This window comes from Peromyscus eremicus, chromosome 20, assembly GCF_949786415.1.
Source record: "Peromyscus eremicus chromosome 20, PerEre_H2_v1, whole genome shotgun sequence".
NCBI classification, from domain to species: domain Eukaryota; kingdom Metazoa; phylum Chordata; class Mammalia; order Rodentia; family Cricetidae; genus Peromyscus; species Peromyscus eremicus.
This window is the reverse complement of record NC_081436.1, coordinates 42568585-42580693: the sequence shown is the minus strand read 5'-3', so window position 1 is coordinate 42580693 and position 12109 is coordinate 42568585. Positions and strand designations below refer to the sequence as shown.

At 44.2% G+C, this 12109-nt stretch overlaps 1 protein-coding gene across 1 annotated transcript in view; it reads left to right on the top strand.

Annotated features, from left to right (window-relative positions):
- Fer1l6 (fer-1 like family member 6) overlaps positions 1 to 12109 on the top strand; it is a 119609-nt gene that overhangs the window by 19175 nt on the left and 88325 nt on the right. Inside the window, exons 9-12 of the mRNA XM_059247020.1 lie at positions 245 to 437; positions 2785 to 3137; positions 5997 to 6105; positions 8167 to 8350. Of these exons, the coding sequence (XP_059103003.1) occupies positions 245 to 437; positions 2785 to 3137; positions 5997 to 6105; positions 8167 to 8350 (839 nt within the window). The remainder of the gene's footprint in view (positions 1 to 244; positions 438 to 2784; positions 3138 to 5996; positions 6106 to 8166; positions 8351 to 12109) is intronic.

The window sequence follows — 12109 nt, the reverse complement described above, 5'->3', positions numbered from 1 at the left end:
ATGTCACAGGCATTCACCCCAACACTTATCTGTTGAGTAGAAATTTCCAAGAACAACGCCTTTGCCCCAGTGCTCCACATTGCATCTAGGTCACCAGGAATGTTAATGGGGTGCAGTTGGTTTTCAAAGGTGTCCTGGGAAGTAAGCCTGTCTTTGGTAATTCCCTTTCTATCCCCAGGTGGTTTGAAGTGTTTTCTTTAGCCATTTATTTCCATGGCTGACTTCTTCCTGGCTGTACTTGTAGGGGCGAACCTCAGTGCAAAAGAACTGTGCAGACCCTGTGTGGCATGAGCAGGTGGTCTTCAAGGAAATGTTCCCTCCCTTGTGCCGGAGGGTGAAAATTCAGGTGTGGGATGAAGGCAGCATGAATGACGTCGCCCTGGCAACCCACTTCATTGACCTGAAGAAAATCTCCAATGAGCAGGATGGAGACAAAGGTAGAGTTTCCCGTGTCTGACTTGGAAGGAGGTCTCAAAACCATAGTTACCTTTAAAGAGAGTGGGCCATGTAGGCATGTGCTAACACCTTTCATGGTTCTGTGGTCTGTGGCCTGGCTCGGTTAAGCTAGTGGATGGAACTCAAGCTCTGGTCTCAGGTCTTCCATGACCATTGCTTACCTACCTGTGGTGTGTCACAAAATGGAGTTCCAATAAAACCCAAGGTTGGTAAACTAAGATCTATAGGCCAAATCTGTCCTCCTACATGTCTTTGCATGGTTCTGTGCGAGTAGTTTTTGCATATTCCAGTGGTTGATTTTCCCTCCTACATAAAAATTACGTCCCCAGTCACCTGATGGGAACAGGACAGCGTGAGGGTGGCAGGGGCTGTGGGTGATTGTGAACTCAGAGAGCCGCGAGAGCCTCAGGTAATCCGCAGAGTGCTGAAGGAGGCAGGCAGGGGAAGAATCCTTACTCGGTATATGACTCTATTTCCAAAATCACATTGATGTGTAAGAATTCCTAAATTAACCCCCATTTAAATTCATAAAAATCTTTCTCTGCACTGCAAATGTATGTCAGTTGACAAATACACATATATACATACATACCTACATACATATATCACAAATATATACAATTAAATGGTCAAATACAAACACACACATATATGTATATGTTAAGTAGATCTAATCATATGTCATGTAGAGATGACATTAGTTTAACTGCTTTATTTTTTCTTAACTAGATGAGTATTTTCCAAGAGCAGAGACTTGTGTATTTGTGTATTTTTATGTCCTTCACAGATTGACTTTACAGAAAACCCTCAATGAATGTATGTTGTCTATTTCTTGATATTGCAGCAGCACTTACCACTTTATATATAAACACACACACACCCTCACTCATCCATCTACACTTTCTCAACTAGATGTTAACATGTTTTATTCACAGCATTTTAGGAGCCTCTTGATGGTTTTCAGAAAGATAGATGTTTATGTCTTAGAAGTAGACACCAGAGAACCATAAAATCTTTCTATCCTTTTTAACAATAATATTGCTGCTTCTTTAAGTTTACTCAAAGGACAACAGAATCTGAGGGATAGAATCTAGTCTGGAGAAGTCAGGGTGGGAGAAATGAGACGTGTGTGTGTGTGTGTGTGTGTGTAAACATTTACTTGGCAACTATGGGCAAATTGATAAACAAATGATGACTCCCTCTTTATTCATAATAGTAGGGCATGTCCCAAGGGTCCATATGAAACACTTGATAGATATTATCCTGTTAATCTTGATAGGTGAGGTAGGCACTATTAGCTTTTCCTCCAGATGAAGAAACTGAGGCACAAGGAAGTGAAGAAATTTGTCCAAGCTCACACAGCTGCAAAGTCCCAAAGCTGGGATTTGAATCCACCCAGTTGAGTCTTCAGAAACATGCTGTTTTGCCTTTCAGAAAGGAGCATGTGTGGAATTGAAGGTGTAGGTCAGTGGTAAGAGCACTTGCCTACAAGGTGAAAGGCCTTGGGTTTGATTCCCAGTACTGAAAAAATAAAGGGACATTGCATTCACATACGTTCTCATGGATAGCATACATTTTCTCAGATGGTCTATATTAAGAAGAGAAACCCCTTACGACAGAAATAAGTTAAAAATCACCAGGTCTTTTCAGTTCAATGTTTAGGAAATATTTTAGAACATGCATTTCTCACTGTCTCTACCACCCTACCCTTCTAGTCCAAGCTACAGTGCCCTTAGCTTTCATGGTAAAATGGTTCCCAAAGCAGTTTGCCCACATCCATTCTTGCAGGCCTTCACGTGGTAGCCACAATGGTCTTATCAATTTGATGAGAATCCCTTTAACATATTCTTAAGGATACTAAGATAGTGAGAAAAATCCATAACAAGGCCTTAAGGCCTCTCACCTGTCCAAACTCTGCTCACATACCCTTCTCCATGCTCTTTCCAGCTGGTTCACAACCCCTTCACCCCATTCCTCCATAGTTCATCAACCTATCACTTGTTCTTGCAACACCAGGCATATACAATGTTTATAATGTAAATATTAATGTAAACATCTAACGTGCTCATGTTAGGAATAAATAAACATTCGATGACTGAATGGTGAGAAATGGTACACAGTGCCCTCTGTAATGTCACACGGGTGGAAAGTGTAAATGTGTAAAAGAAAGACTAGATGGAAATTGAGCAAAATATCGTCTTTGGAGGGGATGCCTCTTAAATAGTTTCTTTTGTCTGTATATCGTGTATTTTTACATGCAACTTCTATAAACCAAACATGGTAAAGGTGGAAGTTCATTAAGATCCCTAACACTTGGGTTTTCCCCAGGCTTCCTTCCCACCTTCGGACCTGCCTGGATTAACCTGTACGGCTCCCCCAGGAACCAGAGTCTCATGGATGACTACCAGGAGTTGAATGAGGGCTTTGGGGAAGGCGTGGCCTTCAGGGGCCGGATCTTGGTGGAAATTGCTGTGGAAATCCTCTCTGGGGGCGCCCAGGAGTCTAAGTTCTCCAAAGCTCTGAAGGAGCTGAAGCTGTCTTCCAAAGACAAAGACTCCAAATCTTCTAAAGGCTCAAGCAAAGACAAGGCTGACAAAAGCGAGGATGGCCGAGCCCAGCAGGCAGCTGACAAGACCAACTCCACGGAGGTGGAGGTGGAATCTTTCACGGTCCCCCCAGAGGTAGGTGTGAGCACAGCTCCTCTGGGCCTGACAGGAGACGAAGAGAGAGTGGAGACACAGAAGCACCTGGATTGTCCTGTGTCTACCTCCTTCTCCAAAATAGCCCAGTAGCCTTCTCTATACCTTGACTTATAGAAAAGTCCACTCCCTACCCACCTCCCTTGCTTTCTGCTAGAGTATCTTCCTTCAGGAACCCTCTTAGATTATGAAAATCTCCTCATAGCTTCTTTCTTCTTGGATATCCCTATCCAACGTGGCTCACAGCAAGAATGGTTACCAGACAGGCAGATGTAAGACATATATGCTTGAGTGACCACAACACATCACACAGGCTACTCACCACATGCAAAGTCAAGTTTCCCACGTCTTGGTGTCTTGGTGGTGGTAGTTTCTTGTCAGATTCATTAGCCATTTGTTGCTGTACAACAAGTCACCCCAAAGCTTAGTGTCTTGACATTGAATGCTTATTTTCTCTGTGAGCGAGGAGTTTGGGGATACCTCAGTACAAGGGTTCTGGTCCCGACGTTCCTTGGAGGAAAGTTTCATTAAGGTCTTGGTAGAGGCTATGATCCTTTGAAGGTGTCACAGGACTGGAGGACCCATCTCAAGATTATTGGTGAAATTATTAAGGCCACTCCACGTAGTTAAAAGGAGATTTATTTAATGGCTTGGGAGCCTGAGGCGGCCAGTCACACTGCATCCACAGTCAGGAAGCAGAGAGAGATGAATGCTGGTACTCAACTCACTTTGTGAGCTCAGTGAACATTATGTATCATCTCTTCTCCAGTTTAAGGCATGCTTCCGGAAGGGAGGGCCCTTTCAATTTGAGCTTGAAGAACATGGAGAATTAGAAGATATTTCGAACTATTGAACTACTTATTGTAGTTACTGTTTGTAGGGTTTATATGTCTGCTTTTTACCAAGTGTTCCAGGCTCTGTTGGGATACTTTTGTCACAAACAAGGAAAGCAACAGCCAGAGAATGGATGCCACTTGCTTAGTTGGCTGGTTGGCTGTGACGTCTGTCATCCTGGAGGTCACGTGGTCTGCTTTCCCTCTAGTCTCTGTGGTTTTCACCCTCCTCCCAGAGAGTAAACTCAGCCCCTGGACTCCGAGATAAGAGGCTGGTGGATGGACAGTGACTAAGTTCCAGCACTATGTCCCACCCTGCCCTGTAGTTCTGGTCAATAGAAACATTTCCTGCATTCCAATGCTACAGGAAAGGTCACCTCTTATCCAATTACCGTAACTCCTTTGTTCTCTGAGGGGCCTGGTTCAGGACTCTTGTTGGATGGAACCCTACATCTGTGAGGCCACAGTTCTTTAGTTTCCTTAGCTCCGCCTTTCTGTTCTTTCCATGGAGTTTAGTAAATCCAGCTGCAAGGCAAGGGAATCCTGTCTGCATGACTTTACTTTACTTAGAATCTTTACTCAGAAATGTGATGCTGGGTCACTGTGCCTCAGTGACATCTGTTGCCCAAGTTGTCTACACATTCCACATTAGGAAGAGCTACTTGCAAAGAACCGAGTATTACCTCATAGTGCAGTGGTTCTCAGCCTTCCTAATGCTGCAACCCTTTAATACAGTTCCTCATGCTGTGGTGACCCCCAACTATAAAATGATTTTCATTGCTACTTCATAACTGTACTATGAATCATAATGTAAATATTTTTGGAGATGGAGGTTTGCCAAAGGGGTTGTGACCCACAGGCTGAGAACCAATGCATAATGGTTCCTGCCTTATGGCCTGCCATAATCCAGTCTTCCAGACTATCTGTGGGCTCCTTGACCAAAAAGCCTTGGTGAAGGCCATGTCTCAAAAGCCTTAGCTGACTTTAACTTCCCAGTGGGCTTGGAAGCCCCTCAATTTTTCTGGGCCTTATTTTGTTTTGTTTTGTTTTGTTTTTTTCCCTTTTTTTCATTATAAAGAAAGTTTCTATTCACTTTACATACCAACCACAGGTTCCCCCCCTTCCCTCTTCCCAACCCCCAGCATTCCCCCGCAACCCACCCCCCATCCCCACATTTCCCAAGGTAAGGTCTATAGGCCTTATTTTGTAATGGTAGAGGTTGGAGTAGATAACTCTAATGTCCTTTTCAATATAAAAGCATTTGTGATTCACATACAAGTGATTCGCATCCTTGCAACAGCGTTTAGTGTGTATAGCACCCCAGAAACACAGGATCGGTTGGTGCATCTGCCTATGTGTAACACTTTACTCTTTTTATCTGAGTTTCCTGATTATTTGAGGAAGTAAACTTGGACTGTGGGTCCGCACAAGGCCAAAGGTTAGCACATGCTAAGCTCAAAGAACCCGGGGTCTGTGATCAAAATGCCTGGGAAAGTTACTCAACAACACAAGCTTCCATTCCTTCAGTTTCCTTTTCTATAACATGGGAATGGTCCGAGTTCCCAGCTCCAAAATTTGCTATAAGGAACAAATAATAAATGTATGTGAGTACCCCAAACAGTTATGTTGACGTGCAAGCGTTTAGTGCGGGGACTCTCAGCAGCTCATCTATGATTTTCTGGGTCTACAAACCTGTTCCGTGCTGGGTCCTTCCCAGCATCTTTGGAAGACACACAAGCTCATCTCTTGCCATGAAAGGAGACATTTTTTTTTTGTATGTTAAGTTAGCAGTTCATAAGGTAATTCTGTGCCATTTTAGACCAGCAGCTAGCTGGGTTTGAACTTGAGGTTGTTGGCCACGATTGCAGTGGCAAGACGTGACTTTTCCAGCTGGAACAGAGACTCGGGTGTCTATGAATTACACGAGACCAAACAAGTTCCACTAACTTGGCTTTCTAGTGAGAAAAGGAAGCCAGCTCTGTCTAGCAATTTTTTTTCCTCTCTGTAGATTACACCAGAAAAATATGAGGAGTTTTTACTCTTTGGAGCCTTTTTTGAAGCTACCATGATTGACCGGAAGATCGGAGACAAGCCCATCAGCTTTGAAGTTTCTATTGGTAAGGGCAGACACCTGCAGTGTTTGGGGCAAGTTTATTTCTTGAATAAGTGGATTAATGCCTTACATGAAGGTGTGATTATACTCTGGTGGAGATGGCAGGTGGCACCTCAACAAGAAATGATAGTTCCTTGTCTACCCAATGTCACATAAAGAGTAGATTTATTCCTACAGATCTAGTTGCTGTCTATCTGTCTGTTTAACAGTAATCACTATAGGTTTGGGTTCAGGGACTTGGATTACTAATCTTGGTTCTATTATTTTGGGCTGACTTAATTTCTCTGGGTCTTGTTTCCCTCATGTGTAAAATGGGAAAGACAGTAACTCCTGACAGAACGGGAAGGTTTGATGAACTAATAGGAAGCATCACACACTCAGTAGCTGCTATGGCTATAATTCCCACTTCTCCCTCGGCTAGGGAGCAGCTCGACTAAGAGGACTCATTCCAGCCGAGAAGAGTAGATTCACGTTCAGGCAGTTCTGTGGCAACAGGGCAGAAGGAAGTAGAGATGGTACTCAGTCCTTCTGAGCCACACAGCTGGAGACCGGGCACATAAGCCCGTGTCTGCATGTGCATAGGGTGCAGATGTCTGTCAGAACTGTGAAAGTTAGCCATGACAACAGAGGCTTTGTCTGTTCTTCCCTTTTATTGATTTATTGAAAATAGATTTTTTTCTCACATAGTATATCCTGATCATGATTTTCTCTCCCTCCTCTCCTCCCAGTTCCCTCCACCTCTTCTCCCATCTGGATCCACCCTCTTTCTGTCTCTCATTAGAAAACAAACAGGCTTCTAAGGGATTAATAATGTAATATAGTATAATATGATATGATGTGATAAAACAAAAATGAACACGTCAGAATTGGTCCAAACAAACAGAAGGAAAAGAGCCCAAGAGAAGGCACAAAGAAACAGAGACCCATCCATTCTCACACTCAAGAATCCCTAAAAACATTAAACTGCAAGTCATTATATATACACAAAGGACCTGTAGAGTAAAAAGAGAGAAGAAAAGTATATAAATAAAAAAAATAGTGAGGTAAAATTGAAAAAAAGAAAAGAAGAAAAGGACAAGTCCTGTCCTGACACTATGAGATGAAGAGGCTCCAGCCACGCTGTTGAGTTCACCTTCTGTCGGCTCTCTGCTGCTTGGGCATGCAGTACCCTTAAGAAGAGTTTGCTTCCCCACGAAGACTTCCTTGGAGGAAATGAAATGTTCACGTCAAAGTGGCTATCAATTTGAGATTGCTTCTTTCTTAGTAATGGGGACCTGTGTCCACTTCTTTCAGTTCTAGGACCCCCAACTGGAGCAGACCTGTGCAGTCCCTGTAAATGCTGGAGAGACCTTCTCTTACATGAAGATGTGTACAGCACAAAACCTACCCTATTTGAAATATTCCCCCCAACCACCATTCTCTCTTTCAATACCAACTCACTCTTACTTTTTAAAACATGATGCTGCCTTTTGGATACTCAGACAAAAAGTCTTTTCTTATAGAAGAAACAGTTTTGAGAAGGTTCCTAATATTTTGAGTGAAAAAACTTGATTACAAATTAACACATCCACAATGATAGTTTATCAAGTCTCCATGATGAGTTTTGGTAGGACAGACACACTAAGACATTCAAAGTCCAATAGCCCAGAGAGCAAAGGCGCTTGATGCTAAGCCTGATGGACAGCTGGACGCAGAGAACCCAATTCCTGCATGTTGTCCTCTGACCTCCACACTTGCTCATGAGTGTATGTACATACACAAAATAATGTAATAAAATTAAAATAGATAAAAATAACATGGCTATAAAAAAACTTAAAATCTCCAGTGGACTTTCTTTTTCTCAACTATCTTTCTTAATTTGTACCTTGTGTAGCTTTGACAAAGAAGAAAATGAGACTCATTGACTTTGTCAATTGAGTTTTCTGGTTCTCCATCATTAGTTCTTTCTGCCTTTATCTATAACCTGGAATCTTATTTGCTGGTTGGGAGAGGGCATGGGTATGCCAAGCTGATGGATCCCACTTGCTGACACCCAGCCCCTCCCCGCTTGCTATCGTTTCTGAAGGTAACTTTGGGAACCTGATCGATGGAGGGTCTCATCATGGGAGTAAGAAGAAATCAGCTGAGCTGATGGAAGAGGATGTCCTTCCTCTGTTGCATGAAGGAGAAAAAGACGTGGCCCACGACAGTGTCATTTCCATGGCCTCCACCACACACCCGGAGAAGCCTCTGGTGACGGAAGGGAACAGGTAGGAGGAGACAGGGCAAGTGAGAACAAAGTTTCTGCTGGGTGAGAATTTTGCCAGTTCCTGGGACTGTTTCATTCAGCTTTTCAGTAAAATAAGAAACACAAGTTTTATCTCAGTGCTGGGAAGAAGTTGCGAACAGGTGAAGCATGCTAACTATTAAACCTGTAGCCCTCCATGACACACCCAGGGAATCCATCTAAAGGCAGAGCAGCCATGATGGTTACCACACATGAAGTCCCCTTTACTCTTAACTAAGAAGCATGGTAAACTAGGAAGAGGATTTTAAGATTCCGCCCAAACCCCAGGTGATGATTATGCTTCTTGTCAGGGCACCGCCAAGTAACTCGACTTGGTGGGATTATTGAATGTGTAATTTCTGACCTTAAGTTTGCCACAGTAATTGAGAAACTAAAGAATGATGGTGAGGCACTCGAAATGACCATCTTAGAAAATAGCCGGGCATCCATACTCACCCTCACAACTCTTTAATTCATGCAAAATTTCAGCCAATCATACCAGGAAAATTATAGAGTTGGTTTAAAGAAAGCCCCATCAAACAATGCTCGGGAGATTCATGAGAAGAAATAAAAGCAGGCATGCAAGAGTATTGTCTTGCCTAGTCTTGTGCTACATGCGTGAGTAGTCTCTTATGTTGTGGATTCTCATGGTAGCACATTGCTGTCCTCATTTGTTGTGTGAGGAGACCGGAATCTAGAGATGTTGCACAGTGACATGAAGGCCATGCCACTGCTTTTCAGCCCTTTGCTATTTTCAGCCTGGACACTTCCCCTAGGAACCGACTTCCCAGTCCTGTTTCCTCAGACGGTCCTGTTCCGAAAAGGCAGATCAGATGCCCCCATTTGGGTGGTTTATACACTGCTCCCCAGACTTCTTTCTTTTCCCATCTCTAGACAGATCCCTCTACTCAGAGCCTTCCAACCCACAGTTGGTTGTTTTTCTTTTCCACATTTTAAAGATTAATTTTTATTTTTTTTATTTATTTTTTTTTTTTTTGGTTTTTCGAGACAGGGTTTCTCTGTGTAGCTTTGCGCCTTTCCTGGAACTCACTTGGTAGCCCAGGCTGGCCTCGAACTCACTGAGATCCGCCTGGCTCTGCCTCCCGAGTGCTGGGATTAAAGGCGTGTGCCACCACCGCCCGGCAAAGATTAATTTTATTAAATTACGTGCCTTTGTGTGTCTGTGTGTGGGTGTGTGCACACGTGAGTGCAGGTGCTTGCTGAGTATCTGTTACCGGATCCAGAGTGAAGGTTGTGAGGTCCCCCACAAGAGCAGTACACCCACTTAACTGAGACATTGCTCTAGCCCCCAGCTTTGCTTTGCCTATGTGTCCAAGGCCAGTAAATGACAAGCTCTGGTCAGTATAAATCCTAGGGTTCTTTGTGTCCTTAATCCTGGCCATGTATTGGTCATTGCTGTGACAAAAATACCCGTCAAAAGTAACTGCAGCAGAAGCTTATTTTGTCTTATATTTCATGGAGATACAGTCCACCATGATGAAGAAGGACTGACTGCTGGTCACATTATGTTTACCATCAGGAAGTAGAGAGTGGACAGGAAGTGCGGCCAGGCAATACATCCGGTGATCACTTCCTCCAGTGAGGTTCTACTCCAAAAAGGTCTCTAACCTTCCAAAACAGCACAGCATCCGTGACCATCAAGTGCTCACACACACACACGCGCACACACACACACACGCACGCACAGACAGACACACACATACACACACAGACAGACACACACAAATACAGAGACAGACACACACACAGACACACACACACAGAGACAGACATACACACACACACAGAGACAGAGAGACATACATATATACACACACACAGGCGATGGGACAGACAGACATACACACACACAGAGAGACAGAGAGACATACATATATACACACACACAGATGATGGGACAGACAGACGCACACAGAGAGACACAGACAGGCACACACACACACACAGAGACAAACACACACAGAGAGACAGACACAGACAGACACACACACAGAGACAGACACACACACAGACAGACAGACACACACACAGACACAGACAGGCACACACACACAGAGACAAACACACACAGAGAGACAGACACAGACAGACACACACACACAGACACACAGACAGACACACACACACACAGAGAGACACAGACAGGCACACACACACACAGAGACAAACACACACAGAGAGACAGACAGACAGACAGACAGACAGACAGACACACACACACACACACACACACACACAAACACGTCTACCTGGCTTGGGTGGGTCATTCCCCCAGGCACCCCTTTCATCCAGCTGTTCAGTGTTCCTGGAGGATACCCAGCTATACACTGTTCTTTGCTGCTCCCAGGTTTTGAACACACTCTCCACTCTGCCTGGCAATAAGTCCACACCTTGGCTATTGGCTTCCCTTATCCTTCAGGATCCTTTTCCCTGTCCCAAGTCTGATTGAGCTTTCTGTACTCATCAGGGATTTAGCGAGCCCTAATCATAATGGACTGCGGTGGCTTCATTTGTCTCTCTTGCCTGTAAGACTGGCACTTGGAGGGCAGCGACCTCATCTTTGCCCATCTCTGTACCTGACACATTCTATCTGGTTTTCAGTGAGTTAAGGAGTTGCTGTGGACGCAGGGTGCTATGGGAACAGAGAGGAGGAGTGGTTGACTAACTCTAATGTCCTGGCAGGACGTAAAGAGTTGGGACAGTTATAGAGAAGATGAAATCTTACAGGATAAGAGGGGATTTCAGAGATAAAGAAGACCATTTGGGACAAAATAGGGTCAAATAAAAATAATTTTAGTTATTTGTCTTCTCAATATTTAGTGTTCTCTGCATTTTCTGAACCTTGCCCCTTTTCCATGGGTCACCTTTGGAGGGTTCTTTTTAGCTCCAAGGCGGCCATACCTTGTAGCTAGAGTTTTCCTGCCTGGCCCACAGTCAGGACAAATCTCTGTCACCAGCCAGTCCCACAGCCACTCAGACCCAACCAAGTAAACACAGAGACTTATATTGCTTACAAACTGTATGGCCATGGCAGGCTTCTTGCTAACTGTTCTTATAGCTTAAATTAATCCATTCTATAAATCTATACCTTGCCACGTGGCTCGTGGCTCACCGGCATCTTCACATGCTGTTTGTCATCGTGGCGGCTGGCAGTGTCTCTCTGACTCAGCCTTCCACTTCCCAGCTTTATTCTCCTCCTTGTCCCGCCTATATTTACTGCCTAGCCAATGGCCAATCAGTTATTTATTGACCAATCAGCAACACACTTGACATACAGAACATCCCACAGCACTACCTGGTTCCCATCCTAGTTCACATACACCAGAAAGAACCCGAAGCTTCCTTGTGCCTTAACCCCAATTTACAGCTTGAGGGTGTCAGTGAAGAATCCCTGCACCTGGGGTCAGCAGCTCCGGAAGACTTTCTAGGACTATTCAATGGGTATCTGTATCCCCAGATGTCCTCCGCCTGGACGGGCTGTCCCACTGTAGACTGCTAGTGGGATTCCAGGGGCTGTTGTATGGGAAGGATTTAGAGAGCACAGTCTCCAGGTGCCCTTAGATGGGTTCTGTGCTAGTGTTGGGCAACTGGCTGAAGCTGACCAATACGTTATGCTGGGATTTTTGAGTATTTCACACAATTGAGCTTTCTTTTTACTTCTCAGTTCCTGTATCGACACCTTATCCATATAGTAGTGAGCCAGGGAGGCTGCAGATGCATT